Consider the following 22,169-nt stretch of genomic DNA (forward strand, 5'->3'; position numbering starts at 1 on the left):
TAAAGGTGGATTTGAGTGTTAAAACTATTTCTGTCTCATTTAGGTCTGGATCGATGCCGGCACTCAAATCTTTTTCTCGTACGCTATCGGCCTCGGGGCTCTCACCGCCCTCGGCAGCTATAATCGATTTAACAACGACTGCTATAAGTAAGTCATCACGGCAATCTTGCTGAGACAAGGGCAGATTTTGTTATGACGTTTCGCTTACGTCGTATTTTTCTGTTTTATAAGAGTTGTGTCTGTAGTCAGTGTGTTCTGACCTTGTTTTATCTCAAGCTGGATTTTGATGATGCAGCAGAGTAAACTGCTTCTCATTTAATTCATCTCTTGGGTTTTGGATCCATTAGTAGTCAAAAGCATTGAATCAGCACTTCTTCGGCTTTGGCTTTGATTACCGAAAGCAGTTTTTATTATAATGATGATATTCACTTGTGTAATGTTAACTAATAAAACCCAACTCCAAATTGATGCCTAAAATACAAGAAAAAAGTAACAAAGTAAAACATTTTTTTAAAATTCTGCTTTTTTATGAGCATGATGGGTTACATTACACACACATCATGTTTGTCAATACATTATATAAGGTTTAACAATTGATAAAATAATGATATAATTAGGCATGCACCGAATTTTCGGCAACCAAAAAAGCATTTATTGTGTTCATGCACATAAGTAAAAAGACCGAATACATTTTTAACAAACAATTATGTTTTTGGTGAACATATGGGAAAGCATTTTAAACTGTCTGAGAATATTTTGGTTGCCGAACATCCTTGGATATATATTTTTTATTTATTTTAATTTATAATTTATTTATTTCATTTATTTACCATAATTAACTGAATAACCTGAATCCTTAGGTATAATTTATTTTTATTTGTTTTACTTAATTTAATTTATTTACCAGAATTAACATCCTTAGATATAATTTTTTTATTTTTAATTTATATATTTTTTTATTTCATTTATTTACCAGAATTAACTTAATTAATATTCTTGGATATATTTTTTTATTCTTTTTTATTTCATTTATTTACCAGAATCAACTTAATTAACATCCTTAGATATAATGTTTTATTTATTATTTTTTATTTCATTTATTTACCAGAATTAACTTAATTAACATCCTTAGATATAATTTTTTATTTCTATTTTTTTATTTAATTTATTTACCAGAATTAACTTAATTAACATCCTGAGATATGATTTTTTATTTATTATTTTTTATTTCATTTATTTACCAGAATTAACTTAATCAACATCCTTAGATATAATTTTTTATTTATATTTTTTATTTCATTTATTTACCAGAATTAACTTAATTAATATCCTTAGATATAATTTTTTTTCATTTCATTTATTTACCAGAATAAACTTAATAAACATCCTAAGATATATTTTTTAATTTTTATTTCATTTATTATTTATGATTTTTTTTTTCATTTATTTACCAGAATTAACTTAATTAACATCCTTAGATATAATTTTTTATTTATCTTTTTTTTTATTTTTTACCAGAAAAATTATCTGAACAAACTGAATAAAAACAGAATATAAGATATTACTATTATTTAAAGAATAAGGTGTATTATAAAATAAAATATTTATATATGTGTGTGTATGATCCTGCCTCTGAAAACCATGCAGGCTAAAGTTTGATTTCACATTATTTTCAATCTTTGACATGGCCTTACTCAGTCAGTATTAAAGATATCAAGGTTATATTTTCACTGAATGTTCTTTACATTATGTAGGATTAGTTTAGAAAACCAGTAAATTGCATTAGTGTTTAACTTATCTCTAGTTAATGGCTGTTTTGTCCTCTCTCTTCAGGGATACATTTGTACTGGCTCTTATCAATAGTGGCACCAGTTTCTTTGCTGGTTTCGTAGTCTTCTCTATCCTGGGCTTTATGGCATCCGAGCAAGGTGTGGACATCTCGAAAGTTGCTGAATCAGGTAAGAGTCTGATGCACCTGCTGTTATTTTCTTCAGTACACATGATTATGATGTATGATATGATTATGTGCTATGTATTTAAATGTAAGTGTATATTTATGAAGCATATTCATGACCAGCTCTGATGTTAGTACTGTACTGTACTGTACTGTGTTTGAATAGAAGTGATAAATAATTTACATCAGATCCAGAATGCATTTTTTATGCAGGGCTGGTTGTGGTTAATAATTAATTAAATAGATATGAATGCAAGAATTTACCTGAAATGAGTGAATGCATTGTGAAAAATGTATGCATATGTGATATGATGATATTATGTGGAAATTGAATTTCAATGCAGTGTGATATGTGACTTGTATTGTGTATTACTGTAAATGTATTGTTGGTTTGACGTGATCCTTAAAAAGTAGATTATAAATGATAACATGTTTATGTTAATTTACTCTTAAAGTACATGGGACCAGACAACTAGCAGTTTGTTACTGTGTGTGTTTGTGTGTGTGTGTGTGCGTGCGTGCGTGCGTGCGTGCGTGCGTGTGTGTGTGTGTGTGTGTGTGTGTGTGTGTGTGTGTGTGTGTGTGTAATTGTCTGTGTGATTGCTGTCTGTCTGTGCATGTATGTATGTATGTGTTAATGTGTCTATTCTGAATGCAGGTGTATGTGTGTTTGTGAGATATACATCAGTCTCAGCTATAAGAATTAGTCCTGGCCTCCATTCACACAAAAGTTTATTTCCGATAATGCAATGTGATTTACACACAGAAACACATTGATTAGTGTATTATGAGTCTATATCTTAACTGGCTTACATTTCTGCCCCCTTTAGAGTAAGACACTGATCGTTCATGATGATTTCACTAGAAAGATTAGTCAGATTAGTGTTTGAATGTATTTGAATTTGAGAACTGGCATACGCATGCAGAAAGTGTGACCTGATTACACATACTGTACTGTACTGTAGCCCACCGTGTGAAAAACACATGTTGGGTTTGTCACCCAAATCCTAATCAACCATCTACCCGTGCACAGCTAGTTTTATAATGATGGTGGTTTTGAATTTGTTTAATGCTAGTTTAATGTGTTCTTGAAATTAAGCATAAAAATATTTATACGAGTCTTGCCAATATAATCTGGTGACACCTGCTTGAAATTTTGAATCAACAAGAGTTTTATTATCCAGGTGTGCAAACACACACATGTACAGTATGCACTTTAGTTAGTAGTATGTATTACTGTACAAAATAAGTATGTCATTTTGTAGTTTATAAGCTAATTTTAACTCGCTCTTTAAATGCCAAAATCTTCACAGTTTCTGTACTTTGATGTAAAAAGAATGTGCAGCCTTTTTATAAAGCAGAACTTTACCAATGCTGTTCTAGCCGGTTGGTTAAAGGTCACTATGTTTTACAACCGGTTTATACGTGTCTAATGTATAACTTCTCCAAAGACACACATAGAGATCAGCATGGTTAAGATTTCATGACATTTAAATCATTTTAAGGTTTATTATGATATACTGTATGTGACCCTGAACCACAAAACCAGCCATAAGGGTCATTTTTATTGAGATTTATTAATACACTTTCCATTGATGTGTGGTTTGAATAGGACAATATTTGTCTTTGATACAACTATTTGAAAATCTGGAATCTGAGTGTGCAAAAAACTAATTTAAATATTGAGTAAATCTCCTTTAAAGTTGTCCAAATGAAGTCCTCAGCATCTGCATCCACTCACACAAAAAGCTATGATATATTTGCGGCATGCACCAAAATCTTTAAGGGGGCACCGTGCTACCCTTCATACTGTAATCATAATTATAAACATCAATTATACATCAAAACCTTTTATACGCCATATTCCAGACTACACAGATAAAAAAAGAAAGTGTTTAAGAATGATTTTATTGATATTTAACACATGAAAAACTCAACAGTCACATGACGTGTGTGATTGGCTGTAAAGATCAACACTGCAAAAACAGTGAATCAAAATAAACGTTGATGCAATGTAAACAGATTTAAGTGTAATGCTGTAATGGATTTTTTTTTCGCTTTATTATTTATCTAATTGCATAGAAAGCATATAATTTTTTTAAACTAGCCTATAATGGTAACAACTTTACAATAAGGTTGTATTAGTAAACATTGGTAAATGCATTGACTAACAGGAAAATTATAGTTATTCATGTTAGTTCATGGTGCATTAATTAATGTTAACAGTTATGTATACAAAGCTTGATTTTATAAATGTATTAGTAAATGCCGAAATTAGCATGAACTAAATTAATAAATGCTATGGAAGTATTTATCATTGTTAGTTTATTTTAGCTAATGCATAAGTGTTACCAAAATTATTATAGAAAGGCATTTTTGCTTCATATTTGACCTCAGAGTCAAAACACATAGGCTAATGATTCTGCGCTCCCTTTAGCGGTGAATAGATATAAACATTATGAAATGACTTTGAACCATCATCTTTGACTTTGTACACTATTGTTTGTGCACGTGATTAAAGCGGCAAAAATTCAGAAAAGTGAAGAACTGATCATATTTTGTCCATGAAATAAAGTAATAGATAAAAATATGCTTAATTAATTTTAAGGCTGCATGCAAAATCCACTTGGCTCAAAAATCGATCATTTTGACCCATTTGACCCATAATGAATTGTTGGCTTTTGCTACAAATATGCCTGTGCTATACTTAAGACTGGTTTTATGGTCCAGGGTCACATATCAGTATTGTAACATGCTTAATAAAGGCTTGCTAATGACATTATTTCATGTGATGACTCAGGAGAAACTAAAGAAAACTCCACTGGCCTACATTCTTAAAGATTAAGGTGCTTTATAATGCCATAAAAGAACCAATTAATATATAAAGTTTCTTTGTAGTGAAAAAAGCATCTTTAGTTTATAAAAAGGTCTGAAAGAAATGCTTCTTCTTAGTAGAACCATTTTTGGTTCCTCAAAGAACCATTCAGTCAAAAGTTCTATGAAATCCCTGCAAAGAACTTATTTTAAAAGTGTGTCATCTCATTAACTGCACAAAGCTTCATTTAACATAGTTGTTTTATTAGTTAAACTCTTTTTATGGCACGCTTTAATCATTTATCACATGACATGATAAAAACATGGTTGACCTAAAAATTCAAGCGTTTAGTCTGAAATTGTGGCATTGAATATGAATTGGATATCAAGAATACTTTTCTTTTATAGACCTTATATATATATATATACATTCTTTTAAAGCATGCAGGTTTTTTATTTTAGTGTAATTTAATACTCTGTAGCTCTACATTAACATCAATATGACCTTGCGGCAGAAAAGCAGAGAAACAGAGCTTTAGTTTGTTATGCTCGGTAAAGGACAGCTTGTTCTTAGCCTGAAGGAGAGACAATGAGTTAGAGGACAAGACAACATGATTATATAGTGATAATATTTTTAAATGACCCAGTAATCTAGCATTGAATTCATATGAGTGACCTTCAAGACTTAAAATGTCTGAAATGAGTAAAGCGTCCCATACAGCAAAAAATATATAAAATATTTCAAAATATAAAATAAATATTAAATATAATTTTAAATATTTCTTAAAAAATGACCACATAATATATGTGCTGAAATATATTTTGAAATATGTTCACAAAAATGTATATATTTGATCTATTTTAAAGCATTTATATTAACATTGCATTGGAAGAAAAACTTTGTATTTTACAAACCTGTAAACATAACAGGTTTTAAAAGGTTAAAAATAAATTTGAAACTGCTTAACTGCAAAAATTTGATACATACTATATTTTATACTTAAACTTATACTGAAAAATATATTTTTGTAAAATTAGAAATATATTTGTTGCCCCTGAAATATATTTTGAAATTTATTTTAATATATGAAGGTTAAAACTGAATATATTTTCAAATTAAGCTTTACTTTCTACAAAAAATGAAATGTATTTTTTTGCTGTAGGGTGTTTACATACGAAACGATGAAGGGAAACGATAAAATCCAATGAATTTGTAAAATTTAAACTGAAAAATAAGTACCGGTGCAAAGGGAGAATATGAAATTGTAAAATAATATATACGACACAATCGCTTTAGGAAAAGAAAAACAAGTGTAGACACAATCATGTGTTGAATGTGTGTGTGTGTATGAATAAAAGCAAAAGTGTATGCATGTGTGTGTTGGCCTTTGTTTGTCTTCCAGTGTGTCATCTGTATGTTTAGAGGTTAATAAACCTTTTCTGTGAGTGTGTTTGAAGAGTGATGTTGTGATGTACGAATGGGTCGTGATGTGAAAAGAAACTTCCAGAAGAAAACCATTGACACATTGTTGTGTGGCTTTTTCTTATTTTTCATTTTCCTACAGCGCACGACCGCATTACAGTTACAGTTAGAAAAAATCAATACAGATTCCCCATCATAAATCTGATGCTTTGACCAGTTTACCTTGAATGTCTTCAGTCCCGTTCTATATCTTGTGATTGATATATATTCATTTATATCTCTATATCTATATTTTGGCTTTATTTAAGTATTAATTTAAGGATTATTTAACCAGGAACTTTGCCTCTTGAGATGTGCACATCTCGATTTCAAGAGGGGTCCTGGAGCGGTCTGCCAATTCAGGTAAACCTCTGATATCTAATGTTAGCATTTACACCTCTGCTACAGTCAGCACCTACTGTACGACTGTCTGACACAGGCAGGCCCAAAATGCAAAGTGATGCCACACGTAAATCCCTCTTGATCTCTGCTAAAGACAATATGACGCAGATAGTTAGGTGACCTCAGAAGTCTCAGTCATACAAAGCTTTTCAATCACCAGTTTAGTCGTTTGTCTCTCTCACTTTCTTCTGCATTTTGCAATGATAATTTCATCATTTTTTAAAGTCTTACAACACCGTTTGTTCTGCATTTCAGTGTAGATTGTTTTGTGAATCTGACTAAATGCAATGCACATTACATAGAGGCTATTATTACAAAATGATGAAGCGGCACAAACCATAATGAGAGTCGAAAGCAAACCCGCTCTTAGTTTATGAGCTGTTCGTCCTTTATATTTAACAAGGGACTTGACGTTTTAATAACACAGAAGAAATCTTTTGCCTGTATGACTCTGGGCATTACCTTAGATAATTGCAATAAAGACTAAATTATGACAATATAAGTGGATTTAAAAAAAAAAAACAAGAACATAAGCTTAATATGATTCATTTTAGTGATTCGTTTATGAGAAATATGCTTAAAATATCTTTTATTAAGTCAACCCATTCCAGTTTACATTGACTGTAACATCTAGTCACTTACCAATTTATAAAGCTTATATATATACCAATTTTTATATATCTTAGCATAGACTAACAGGACTCTGTATCTGTGTGCTGTGATAACAGTATTAGAGCAAATGTCTGCAAATGTAAATGCTCAAGTGAAATCGATTTCCTACATATTAACTCACTTCATGCCCTAATGAGAGTGACTGTCTTATAAATAGTCATCCATTATGATAGCAGTAAATACACTACAATCCATATAATATGTAATACTAACTGAAATCTGTTCTCAGTGATAAAATATATAAACAAAAATAAAGTCCCTCGCCCCATTTTTTGTACAAGCTATCACTCAATCACCTCATCCAGGTGCTTCTCTCTTTCTCTCTCTTTCTTTATCTCTCTCTCTCTCTTTCTATCTATCTCTCTGTTCCGTTGGTGCTGTATGTGTGTATGTGCGTCTCACTAGTGGTCGGCCTTAAAGCCGTGGTGACACACCTCTCATCTTCATCCTCTCCCCACAGGGCCGGGTTTGGCGTTCATAGCGTACCCGAAAGCCGTGTCTATGATGCCCGTGGCTCCGGTCTGGGCCGCCCTGTTTTTCATCATGTTACTACTGCTGGGTTTGGACAGTCAGGTCAGTTTCCAATGCAACAGAGATGGTTGATCCAGAAATGAAAAATCTTGTCATTTTATTTTTGTAAATGTTTGTGATGAATCGACAAAAAAATGATGTAATCATTTACTGATGGCTCTCCTGAAGTTGATGTCCTTAAGGTTGTTGAATTATTATTTAAATCAACCAGATCAGATTTTAGAAATAAATTAACAGTTTGTTTCAAGTTAAAGCTTCTAACCAGGGGCCTCATTTATAAAATGCTTCATAGAAACCATCCTACATTTGATCTTACGATCATTTACCAAAAATGCGTAGGTGTGATTCATAAACCGTACTATGCGCAGAAAACGCGTGTACCCCTTTCTTTCAGATGTGAAATTTATAAATTGCAAATGATCTTCAGATGCTAATGTCATAGACATATAAAAGGGCGCTTGTCAATGTTTAAACCCAATTTCGAACAGCAAGAATGGCTTATATTTCCAAAAAAAGCACTTTTCCACGTCAAAGATATGCGTACGCACACTTTACGATCAAATCTGTGCGTACGCACGCTTTATAAATGAGGTCCCAGGATTAGCTGCATCTATACTATTGTTTTCCACTTATCATTCCCATAATCCTGCAATCTAAAAAGTACATCACCTTCAAAAAACCGAGAATGTTAATTTTCTCGAGAATCTGACTGTCTGACTTTATATTTCTTGCAGTTTGTCGGTGTGGAGGGCTTTGTAACTGGCATTCTTGACATTTACCCTGGAAAGTATTATATGCGCTTTCAACGTGAAATCGCGGTGGCGATCTGCTGCTTATTGTGCTTCATCATTGATCTCTCCATGGTTACACAGGTGAGTTCATCTCATAAAACACCTCAGATAATTAGGGCGCTAGTGTTCTCATGTTATCATTAAAACATTGTACTCCATCAGTCAGATAACAGAATAATAGTTATCACTTTATCACTTCATATGACTTAAGGTTCATATTCTCATATGGAGGCTGATGTGAGCAGCTGCTGTGTGGGATGATGTATGACTCATGAAACTTGTGATTCATCGTTTTCGTAAAAATTTAAAAGCATGTAAGAGTACATCCTTGCAGGTTGCATTTGTTGATTTATTGACGTTTCACAAGTTCGCCTGCGCATTCAGTCTTAAATGGGACATATTATGAGTTTTTCCAAGTGCTATAATTGGGTCCCCAGTGCTTCTATCAACCTATTTGGTTCCCCTTGTGATGTCAGAAGGGGATCCTATTATAATAATACAGCCCCTTAATCTGCACTATTCAACCATGGCACTGCCTTTTAGTGCAGAGATTAACTCATTTGCATTTAAAAGGACACACCCCAAAAAAAAAAAATATATATATATATATATACAGTGTTGGGGGTAACGCATTACAAGTAACATCCATTACGTAATAATATTACTTTTCTGAAGTAACGAGTAAAGTAACGCATTACTTTTTAAATGTATACATAAATATTTTAGTTACTTTTTTAAAAAAGTAATGCAAGTTACTTTTTTAGTTTAATTAATTTGGTTTAAAAAATTATGTACTGAATTAAACTAAACGTAGTTAACATTATGCACGCCTGTGTGGGAACAGTTTGATTCAGAAACTGAGATGGCAGGCCAGAACTCAACATTTTTGTGATGAAATATGAAATCTCTGAATGCAGAACTTTACAGTCATAAAAAACACATGAAAGAGATCAAACCTGAGCCAAGAAAAAGTTACACAAAAGTAACTAAAAAGTAACGTAAGCATTACTTTCCATGAAATGTAACTAAGTAACGCAATTAGTTACTTTTTTGGGAGTAACTTAATATTGTAATGCATTACTTTTAAAAGTAACTTTCCCCAACACTGTATATATATTCAAGTTCTGAATGTTTAGGCTCCTCCCACACCTACATTTAAAAGTTCATTTATCTTAAACGTGACTGCATGAAAGTTCTGCAACGTCACATCAAGCAAAACATGAAAAATCTGTTGATTAATTAATTGGTTAATATTATTTGTCTGACCCACACATTCTTGGTTACATCAAAATTAATTCAGGTTTTGAGAAAGTTTTATATAAAATTATTTTTTCTTATGAAAACATGCATTTTAACTTTAAATAAACCTTGCATGTTTTTATGTATATAGGGTGAATTAATTGTGGATTTATCATATCTGTATGTTTACAGGGAGGGATGTACGTCTTCCAGCTTTTTGACTACTACTCAGCCAGTGGAATGACCCTACTGTGGCAAGCATTCTGGGAATGCGTGGTTGTCGCGTGGGTTTATGGTAAGAATTGATTTTCCAATGACTTTTTGATCAGTTAATTGATAACTAAATATTTAGTTCACAATGTTTGTTGCATTTAAAGACAAAGACAGATGAAGTGACAGAACCTGCGCTATATCAAATAACCCGACAAAGTGCTGAGTTGTTGTTCTTGCGTGCAGGTGCTGACAGGTTTATGGACGATATAGCTCGTATGATCGGTTACCGGCCATTCCCGTGGATGAAGTGGTGCTGGTCCTTTATAACTCCATGTGTTTGCATGGTGAGTGCTTGAAAACTCTCCAACAATGTCACATATTTACCGATATAATGCTGACATGATACCTACACTGAATTGCTCAAATTTACACAGCCGCCACAAAATTTTTATATTTACAGAATATTTCCTTAAAATTTGCTAAACATTGTGAAATTGATAAAAGATGGAATAAACACTTCTTTTAGTTAGCAAAGCAGAAATACTATACAGAAATGTTGAAAAATACATTTAGGTTTGTTCAGCCCTTCACATGAGTAGTCTTCTACCGAGCTTCTAAGGTGACATTGGAGTAAAAAAATTCTAAAGTTTAGTTTCATGTGCAGATTTTTTTTTTCTTAAGTTTAGTTTCGCGCGCGCACGTGAAAGTATCGCGTGCACATGTAAAAGCGAAAGTTTCATGTGAGCACGCAATAGTTTCGCGTTAATTAAACGTTATTGAATTTTTGCTCCGTAGTCTATCCTACATTTCTTAACCACTTTAGTTTTTGTTTTGTAAAACGATAATTTAATTATTATTTAATTGCATTAAATATATGACTGAATTGGACTTTGATCTCTTGTACCTTCAGGGTATCTTCCTATTTCACCTGCTCAACTACAAGCCTCTGACCTACAACAATGTGTACGTGTACCCGTGGTGGGGAGAGGTGATCGGCTGGTGTCTTGCTCTCTCCTCCATGCTCTGCATCCCTGTTAGCTTTGTGTACAAGCTTGCTGGAGCCAAGGGAACATTTAGAGAGGTATGCAAACTAGTTACATTCAAATACAGCGCAAGATTCAACAGCAGTAGTGTTGCTTTGATAACATGATCCCGGACGAGCCCCCACAAACAAGTAAACTGGTCGGTTTATACTATCAATACAAACACAGCAGTTGTGTTCAGCTGTTGGACTTTGGGCCAGTTACCTCACAGATGAGCATCAGAATTGGTCATGAGAAAGTGATGTGTTTATTTATAGTAACTAGGCTAATGGTTGTTGTTCCTATTGGTAAAGACAGACCACAAATGCTTCACATCTATCTATGTTTTCTTTTAAACACACACACACTCAATACATTTCAAATCTTGCTTGAAATAAAACATTAAAGGTGCCATAGAATGTAAAACTGTATTTATGTAGGCATAGATGAATAATAAGAGCTCTGTACATGGTAATGACATATCATGAGCCTCAAACATGATTGTTTCCTTGCAAGATCGCTGGAAAACAGACCAATCTCAACATAACACCAACTGTGACGTCACAGTCCAGATGTACGCACCTACATTAAATTAAGTGCAGTGTTGCTACAATGCTAAAAACAAAATTGTGACTGCTGAGTTAGCGCTATATGCTAGTTAATGCTATATGCTAGCGTTTAGGTTGAAGTTCTACTATTAACGTTACAGTTACGTTTTGCTTACCACTCAGAAACGTCCATTAACAATCTCCAAACAATTGATTATTCCTCAAATCTAAGATCTGTTTACACACACAGGAAGGAGCTGCTCTGAGAAACAGCCAATCAGAGCAGAGCTCAACATTATTATTCATGACCCTTCCAAATAAGGTAATAATAGACCATTTCATTCTGGGGACATATCCTAGGGTTGTAAATGGACATGTAAAACTGACTCTAGATCATCTTTTCACCTAACAAAGCCACAAACCTTCTATGTAGATATCAAGGGCGGAGCCAGATATGTAGACATTGGGGGCTTAGCCCAAATCTATGGTCCCCTGCTTATATTTTTTCTCCATTTACGACAGCTTTATAAAGTAATTTTTTAAATCCTATTACTATTTTATTATCCTATTTTTGGATAAGAGAAGTTTAAGTGTCATTGTTAAAAAAATGTATGTTACAGTTTCAAAATGACATTACAGAGAACAAAGCAAGGTTCATTTTGAAACTGTAACATAACAAATTTTGACAATGAAACTTTAACTTCTCTTATCCAAAAATAGGCAAAATATGTTTTGCTGTGGGCTAATCCAGTAACTATAAAGCTTCATAAGCAAGAATAACAATTTTGACTTCACTAGCAGAACAATTTCTCACTCCAATTCTCTCTCCACCCTCCTCTCTCCCTATTTGCACTGACAATAAGGAAATTTTAATGTAAGAGATTGAGGATTCACATTTTATAACTGTCTATCAATGTATTTCTGAAGGCAAATTTCAGAGAAATGCATATGGACACAACATAAGCTGCCTAAGTAACTATTCTCACCTTCTTACTTCTGACGTCTTAAAAAAATAAATCGTATATCCATCTATAAAAAAGGGATATGTGCAATGAGCAAGTTTTTTTTCATAGTTTTAATGAATTAAATGTACTTTAAATATAATGTTACCAGCACCAGAGCATGCAGACTAGACCAGAGCGCTAACACATTAGCCGTTAGCCATGCAGTTAATATATTAGTTGACACTATTTAACAGTATTTACATCACATAACTATACACTTACAGTAATAACAAAGGCACCGTGATAATAAAGACACTTTAAAAATGCATTTACTCTGGTGGGGAGATTCAGAATATTAATTTGTCTTCAACTTGCATCTCTGATTTGTTTTCACTGGAGTGGGGGACCGGAGCGTTTAAAGCTGAATGCCGCCACCTAGTGTACTGGAGGAATTCATTTTACAGATCTGAAAAGATTCAGGGCTTTTGAAAAAACATTTGGGGCTTGAGCCTGTGCATACTTTGGCACCTTTAATACCCAACAAATATCTTATACCAAAGTGAACTTAAAACAAGCAAAGTGTCAGAACAGAAATAAAAAAAAACATTGATTTATATGCTGTGTGTTTTGTTTTTCATGCAGCGCTGGGATATTCTGACCAAACCAGTGTGGGGGAACCATCATCTGGAATACATGGCCCCTGACATTGATATTAAAAGTCTCACCTCTCTCTCTCCTGGAACCGAAGAGAACAAGGTGATCATATTTGAGAGTGTTATGTAAATACAAATCAAAGGGAAACGCTTCAAAAACCCTCCTAAGGCAAGCTGGTTAAAGAAGTCATCAGAGGTTTTTTTTACATTTTACATGAAATTTTACAGTCTTAAAACCAAAACAGATGATGCTATTAATGATGACACTTATGTAATACTATAAACCTTCCAGCATGCACATGACCAGATTTACTTTCCCTCTGCACACCAAACAATATTACTTGCACATATCATCAGTTGGTGGGTTAAATCTGCTTGTCTTTGGAGGGGAAGGTTTTATACCTGACAACTCATAGCTTTGTGCCTGGGTTAATTGTTAAACCTGGGAGCTGTGCATCATTTCACAGAGCAGAATTCCCACAGGTCCGTTTCCTGAACATTAGGGTCTCTTTGCATTGACACAAATATCAATCAAACAGTATCCCAACCAGAAGCACATGGTAAAAATAGCTACAAACATCCCTTCAAATCTATATTCAAGTCTAATCTTATAAAGTTGTATTAATAAACACACATTCCTCAAAGATGTTATATTCATAATACAAATGTGGCAGATTTCACATCAGTAAGGACACCAGTAGTTGCCAAACATTAAAAAAACATTTCTTTTTTCATTTAAGTTATGTGTCTTCATCCGAGACAGCTGACCTCAGTACTTTGTGCAAGATATCACTGTGTGCCAAACTTCAATTTTCCATCTCTGCTCATTTGTCAGAAGATGGGTTTGGTTGCCATACAAATTTATATCAAATCCACCTAGTTTAAGTGAAATAAACCATGTGCTTGATGCTCGTGATAGTTGTTAGTGTCTAAAAACATTTATAGTTATTATTTTGTAGACATAAATGGGGACAAATGAAGGGGCACTTTTTTAACTCTTTCCCTGCTAATGTTTTTCTTTTTTTTTCAGAAAAATATATTTTTTAAATATATAAACATATAATATATCAAATGAAAGAACAGAGCTTCTGCTTTAAAAAAAACAACAAAAAAAAAAACGTTTCTTCCTACTTTTATTTGTTTTCTTTTTATATGACCTTTTTCTCAAATATGGTTGGGTTTCTTCAAAAATAAAAAATTTTGACCAAAAAGTTGAAATAATAGCATTTTTATGAAGGACTTTTGATAGAGATTCACAGTGATTATCAAAACATACACTGAGTATAGGGGATGGGTGTTTTATAAGTTGGGTAAGATCGCCATCTGGTGAATAATAGTGGAAATACAGATTGCCTGAAAAACTCGTCATTGGCAGGGAAGTGTTTTCTCTTAATTGACAAGTTATCTCATCAATGGCGGGGAAAGAGTTAAAGTGCTCAAGAACCAAAAGTTGCATTTTGTTTAAGATTGAATTGTTTTACACATTTAGTTTACGCAAAAAATGTGCAAACTAAATAAACACATAGAATTTAAACATTAAGTTTAAATTTCCAGTTTCCATTTACATGCATTTTATCAGAAACGTTAGCTTTAAGTAAGAATAATTTAATATGATTCAATTTAAAAGCAGTTTTGTCTCAAGAAACGATTTGTCAATTTACAAAGCTAAAACTTTATCGCACTTAGAAATAGTATTCATTTTTTTCTACCAATGTCTGTTGCAGTTTGCTAAACACACGAGAAGAGATTTTGACCTCTGATGTAATGCCTGGGATTTTCAATGCACAACAGGCAAATTTGTAGGTTGACACATTGCCAAAACCTGCCTTTGTCTTAAGTCACATCATCTATCAATAGCCAAAACTATACAGAGGTGTCCCGAAATACTGACCTCATTTTGACCTGTGGGAATTCTGCTTTTTAGAAATATCAAATTGCTCACTAAATCATTGACGTAGATGTATGTACAAATTAGACAACATAACATACAGTAAGGCTTCAGAATACATTTGCACATTGTTGTAAAATAATCTGCTAGCACTTTTAATCGTGTTAGAATGAGTTTTTTTTGTTGTTGTTGTTGTTTGTTTTTATTTTACATACTGTAAAATAAATAAGAGATTTATTTTGTGAAGGCTTTTATTCTGCTTATATGCATATATAAATATATGAATAGCTATTGGATATCTGTGTGTTATATTTTAATCATTTGAGGCTGTATGTACTTTTGATAAAGATTCAAATACGGTGTGGGAATTATTACTGAAAAGCTGCAATGCAGTTGCAGGACGCGTGTGAGCTAGCACATGAAATTGAGTTTATTTTGAATATCAAGTGCTACAGTTGTTAAATGTTTTAGATTTTGTGTGTAAAACAGTATTTTTGCCGACCACCAAGCTCAGTTTGGTTCGCAAAGACAAATCGTGAAGAATTCACTTCTGTTTTGTCCATGATTTCATCACCTGAAAGAAAATTACAAACAGCATTTTTGAGAACAAAAACAGCGTATTTAATGCAATTCAGTATTCTCACATTTATTTATTCACCAATAGTATGAACCCTTGAATGTCATTCGATCTAAAAATGATTGATTGACAGCTGCCTATTGCAATGAGAGCACATGAATGAGATGATATGACGTTAGACTGGGCTTTCTCATTGGATGCTCTTTACCAACAACAATTTTAGTCAAATGTTAACTGGAAAAAAACTAAATTAGGAACTTATTCAAGAACATTATTTTTCTACCATCCAAATATGAGCTCGGGTTGGTCAATAGTTACGATCAATTATTATCTAGTGATTATGTGTAGAAATGTTTATGTAGAAAAAAATGTGTTAACAAAACTAAAAAAGATGTTTTGTCATTTTGTGTGCTCTGCCAAATTGATTCTCGACAGTATCTTTGCACTAAAGGTTTGCTGAATGTGGCCGGTCGAGATGGGAGCAAAATTGGCACCACAGATTTTTAAAGGGAATAAAATGACAGTAAAATGAATAAACCTCTTCACTTCTGTTCAGACAAATATTTCTGTGTTTACGTGAACTTACAGTAGATTCGGTTAGCAAAACACTGCAAAATAATGATTAGTCTAACGTGAGAAGAACAGATGGATTATGAATGCATCTCTTTTATTTGATGAAAGAGAGAAACTTTTTGAGTAGGGATACTGTCCTGAAAATCTCACTGAAGTCTTTCATTCATGTGCTTGCTAATAAACTGTAATGTAACCATAGATTTCCATTTTTAACTCTAGTAAACATGCAGCTAATGTGTACAGTAAATGTTTGTGTATCCCTCTCAATGTCAGAAGGGCATCAACGCTAAACACCACTGTGATGATTTTGTGCTACTTCACCTGCCCCAATCAAAGCAACAAATGGCAATAAACTAACACTATGAAAAATGTCTCATTGCATTTCTTTAAGGAGATACAGTGTGGGTACAGTGAGTTTTTCCTGGCTGTACAGCTGTTGACGCTTTCAGACCTGGTAACCGGCAGATGCGGTTCAGACTGGTTTTAAAGACAAATGCTCAGTTTGTCAAGGGAAGCGCAGCTGCCATATTAAGCCGGCCTGTGGCTGGCAGAAGTTTGACGACTATGTTTAGCCGAGCTGCTCCACGCTATTCCTGTCCTGACAGACGTTCGGTCCTGACAGACCAAATCAACTCGTACTCATTTATGCGAGCTAGTAAACAGTAAAGACAAACATGAATGAGAATAAAGTAAATACTGCGCCCACGTGATTTCTCTGGTTTTATAATGCAATGACCAATTACAGATTTGCAATGATAGCAAGTTTTCCTATAATGAATCATAAGTTTAACGCCAAAGTGCAACATAAAAATGCATACATTTCATATTAGATAAGACTGTTTTGTATATGATTGATTCCTCCGTTATGTTTTAAGTAATCCAGTATCTTAAAGGAATGCTACATTGCTCTGACATTACATAATATGTGGTTATGTAACAGGTTTGAAATGGCATAGAATGAATCTCTGAAATTCCTAAAATGTTTGGACACCAGAACACTGGCAACAAACTTCACAATGATTTGATTTCCATCTCGCCTCTGTTGTGAATACGACAATATTATTCAGATACACTGTAAAAAAAAACATTTTATGCTACTTTAACATAAAAACTAGTTAAAGCTTTTATTTTTTATAAGTTATGTCAGCTATTCACAGGTCAAAACCTAAAATAGTAGGTAAAACCAAGTTGTTTTAATTTCATGGTGCATTTTTTTGGCAAATAGTATTTAATCAGGGTGTTAGTTAAGAGATCCTAAAGACTTTGGCACAAACAGCAGTCTTTGATATTATGTTGTGTACTGTAGATGAAGACCAGGATGTCATGTCTATATACTCAGCTAATACTCAAACTGCATACCGATGACACAATGACCACATGCAATACATGTAAATATTTAATCTGACTTTATTTCGGTGCTCAATCGTTCAGCCAATATAAGACCAAAAGTCCAGAAAGTACACACAGAAAAAGATCAATATTTCAATAACACTTTACAATAAGGTTCATTAATGTAATAACTAACATGAACAAACCATGAGCAATACATTTGTTACAGGATTTATTAATATTTGTTAATGTTAGTTAATAGAAATAAAGCTTTTAATTGTTTGTTCATGTTAGTTCACAGTGCATTAAAATTAACAAGATTTGAATAAAGTAATTGTTGAAATTATATTAACAAAGATTAATAAATGCTGTATAAGTGCAGTTCATTATTAGTTCATGTTAACTAATGTAGTTAACTAATGAACCTTATTGTAAAGTGTTACCAAAATTTCTTATCAACTCGTAGGCGAGTCAAAATATTATGTACTTTTGAAAGGGAAGGGGGTTATAAAGATACAGTCAACTTACAAAGTTAACTTAAGTTGTTATACACTGCTTAACTCAGAAATTTCAAGACAATCGTTTTTTTACGTTTATTACAGTTTTTCTCAGTCACTTTGATGCATTTCTCGAATCCTTTTTAAAATGTGCAAAAAAAAAAAAATGTGTGCATTTCTCAGAACAATTTGTACATCATGGATGTCCTGCAAAAGCGTTCAAACTCCTTAGTTCATCTCTTTACAGTAATTTTTACATCGTTGTGTCATTGTTCATAAACATGAAGTCAAAATGTTTAGCCATGCTGTCAATATACCAAGTGTACACAATGATATGTGTCGGTATTTTCTGATGTAAACTGTGCACAAATTCACATTTTCACATTTTTTTAAACAAATCACACATTGTAATTTGAAAAAAAAATCTAATTTTATAGTACAAATAAAAAATTACAAAATTAGAAAGGTTCACTGTCACTGTAAGAAATGTCACATTTTCTATAACTCAAAATTTCAAAATTCACATCAGTTCACGTTTACAAAGACAAAAAAACCTGCTTGCTTACAATAACAGATTATGATACAAAGGTCAACAATTTTGCATGACATGCCTTGCACAATGAACTAATTCCTAAATGTTTTGAGGTGTAAGACTATTCATTGTATTTTGATGAAAATGACAGCAATTGAAATGTAGAAAACAGCAGACACTTGTGCCAAAGCATTTGCAATTTGTACAAAACAATAATAATTAACTTTTATGTTGTGCACAACTGACTTGATGATGTGCAGGTTGAACAAAATGTTTAAAAAAAAATATTTCTGATCAGAGAAATGCTCCAAAGCAACGGAGAAAAACTGTAAGAAGTTAACTTGAGCCACTAATAAACAAGTTTACTTTACAAACGTTATTAAGGCTGCGTCCAAATAAACACACTTGCGGTCTTTGCACTTGACATGACGTATTTTCTGTATTTTGCCCAAGTGTTCTAGTGGGCGTGAAGATCACAAGCGTGCATGTAAAAATTATTCACCCGATGGGACACACTTAGCAAGTGTTAAAATGACAATCCAGGTAGTGGCACCAAAACATATTCATTTATTATTTAGGCTACTTAGAATATTTGTAAGGTTTTCTTTAAATAAAATGAACACATAAACAAATGAATAAATCAATGAACATTTAAAGATTATTATCCGAAACTTTCAGATGCAGAATTCTTTGCACCTGTAAAAAACTCTTAATTTTGTGCATGTAGCTCTATTAAAGTTTATTGTTTATATCTGAATAAACTACGCCATTAAATGTTGTTTTAATTTTATAAAAGCACTTAAAGATGTTTTACAAAATGCATAACAATGTTTGCACCAATGACATACACTTTCTGTTTTACTACCAAAATATGTAAAATCCATTTATTAACTTACAATTAAAGTTTCCACAACATCTCGCGAGATTCGGGCAAAAGTCTCATGATTTACATCCTGAACATGATGCATGATGGGATACACTTGGAAGCGGTATTCAAGAAAGTGTGGGTTTAGTGTGCATTAAGGGCACTGCACTGCCAGTTTTAAGACATGGGACAGTCTTGCGCACTTATTTGCTGTCGCGTGCACGCGCTCACAAGTGGCCAAGACCGCAAGTGTGGTTATTTGGACGCAGCCTAAGTCTTGTCAACTACACTGTAATAAAGCCCCATGAAGTTAAAACAACTTGGTTTTGCAAGTCAATTCAACCTACTATTTTAAGTTTTGACCTGTGAATAGTTGACATAACTTATAAAAACAAATTGAAATTGTTTAACTTATATTTTTATGCTACTTTAACTTAAAAATAGTGTTGATTTCACAAAATGTTGCATTTTTACAGTTTTTAAATCTGCTTTACTCTAAAATTTCAAGACAATCAGTTTTCTTACTTTTACGAAGTAATTACAGTTTATCAGTAGGGCGTTTATAGTTACCGTAAGAGTCCAATACTCAGAGATTTGTATGACTTCATAGATTTGATGACATAACTGTTTACATATACAGTAGACTAACAGTAATTATACAGACTATAATTCATCTTCACAGACGTAGGTCTCGTTCTTGTTTATATTAAACAATGTTTTGTACTTACACTGCCCCGTAGGCAGAACTGTGTGTTTGTTCTTATCTGAACCTGTGAGTGAGCGAGCGATCGAGAGTGAGAGAGCTGCAGCAGCTTAATAATGAAAGATCAGATTGATGTTTCTATCCTGTACAAGCGCAGGCTTATAGCAAGTATAATCAAAATACAACACTCATATTTATCTCATTATTTAAGAAACAAATTTATCATGGAGAATTAATGACTGATAGACCTAAAAAGAAAACAAACACGTTTCATTAAGGATGGCAAAATTTATTGGTTTGTTCATCAAGATTCCACCTAAAGCACATCAAAACACAATAAAATCATAGTTTGCAATGAAGAAAGATGCAGCAAGTGCTGTCCTGAGGACATCAGAGACAGATAACGTCTATCAGAACTGTTCATTACGCTGTACACTGTGATAAAACATCCATGATCATTTATATCATTATTGCCTTTCATCAGGTTTTCCCAGCAGTGCATTTGTTTTCCTTCAAGACTTCGAATACAATGATGCAAAAACAAATGAGTTAAGTTTAGAAATGCATATAAAGACGAAAAACCCCTTTAATATTATAATACAGTCAATTTATTGATTTGGTAATTATGCAACATTATATTTAAAGCATCTGCTGACACCAAAACCTGAAACACCTCATCAAAATAAAACATCGCTCCTCCAAATACACGCTTTCATCTTCAGCTATACATTGACATCTTCATTAAAGGGTGGGATAGTTTGCTGAAAAATTTTAATTCTGTCATTTACTCACCCTTAAATTGTTACACACCTGTATACATTTCTTTGTTTTGCTGAACACAAATGAAGATTGTTTGTAACCAAGCAGATCTGGGGCACCATTGACTTCCAATAGTATTTTTTCCAAGATGGACGTCAATGGTACCACAGATCTGCTAGTTACAAACACTGCTGTATAACTTTAAAAAATGAAGATATTTTGAAAAATGTTAATATAACCAAACAGATCTGGGGCACCATTGACTTCCATAGTATTTTTTCACGAAAAGGGGTGGTGATGGCGCAGTGGATAAGACACATGCCTTTGTGTGAGAGACCCTGGTTCGAATCCACTGTGACACACCATTGTGTCCATGAGCAAGACACTTAACCCCTAGTTGCTCCAGAGGCGTGCGACCTCTGACCTTTATAGCAATTGTAAGTCGCTTTGGATAATAGCGTCAGCTAAATGAATAAGTAAGTCAATGGTACCCCAGATCTGCTTGGTTAGAAACACTACTGTATAAATTTAAAAAAAATCAAGGTATTTTGAAAAATGTTAATAACCAAACAGATCTGGGGCACCATTGACTTCCAAAAGTATTATTCTATGATAAAAGTCAATGGTACCCCAGATCTGCTTGGTTAGAAACACTACTGTATATTTTTCAAAAATGAAGATATTTTGAAAAATGTTAATAACCAAACAGATCTGGGGCACCATTGACTTCCATTGTATTATTCTATGATAAAAGTCAATGGTACCCCAAATCTGCTTGGTTAGAAACACTATATTTTTTTAAATATCTAGAAATGTATACAGGTTTGTAACAACTAGAGGGTGAGTAAATGACAAAATTTTTATTTTTGGGTTAACTATCCCTTTAAACTGTTTCTCTTGTGAATGTTTTACTTATTCACCTGTAGAGCGAATGAAACTGTAAACTATTGTCATGGTTGCAGATGCAGACGGCATTCCTCGCACTAACATGTTAACTGTCATGGAGGTCTGAAATACCAAACACCGAGTCACTGAACCTGGAACCCGAATTGGCGCAAATGCCGTTCCCTCAACACCCTATTTTAACACAGCTATGATGTCATCATGTTGAATCTTTTCAGGAATCGCATGTTAAACATATAGCTTTGCAATCATTTCTGTAATGATCTCACAAAACTTAAATATTCATGTTTTTAATCAC

At 33.2% G+C, this 22,169-nt stretch overlaps 1 protein-coding gene across 1 annotated transcript in view; it reads left to right on the plus strand.

Moving 5' to 3' along the window:
* The window catches only part of slc6a8 (solute carrier family 6 member 8), a 31,129-nt gene extending 14,475 nt beyond the window's left edge, over nucleotides 1-16,654 (plus strand). Inside the window, exons 6-13 of the mRNA XM_065248128.2 lie at nucleotides 44-147; nucleotides 1,834-1,958; nucleotides 7,765-7,877; nucleotides 8,570-8,707; nucleotides 10,058-10,160; nucleotides 10,322-10,422; nucleotides 10,989-11,159; nucleotides 13,235-16,654. Coding sequence (XP_065104200.1) covers nucleotides 44-147; nucleotides 1,834-1,958; nucleotides 7,765-7,877; nucleotides 8,570-8,707; nucleotides 10,058-10,160; nucleotides 10,322-10,422; nucleotides 10,989-11,159; nucleotides 13,235-13,375 — 996 coding nt within the window. The 3' untranslated portion in view covers nucleotides 13,376-16,654. The remainder of the gene's footprint in view (nucleotides 1-43; nucleotides 148-1,833; nucleotides 1,959-7,764; nucleotides 7,878-8,569; nucleotides 8,708-10,057; nucleotides 10,161-10,321; nucleotides 10,423-10,988; nucleotides 11,160-13,234) is intronic.
* The last annotated feature ends 5,515 nt before the right edge of the window (nucleotides 16,655-22,169 follow it).

This window comes from Paramisgurnus dabryanus, chromosome 11 (genome assembly GCF_030506205.2).
Source record: "Paramisgurnus dabryanus chromosome 11, PD_genome_1.1, whole genome shotgun sequence".
NCBI classification, from domain to species: Eukaryota; Metazoa; Chordata; class Actinopteri; order Cypriniformes; family Cobitidae; genus Paramisgurnus; species Paramisgurnus dabryanus.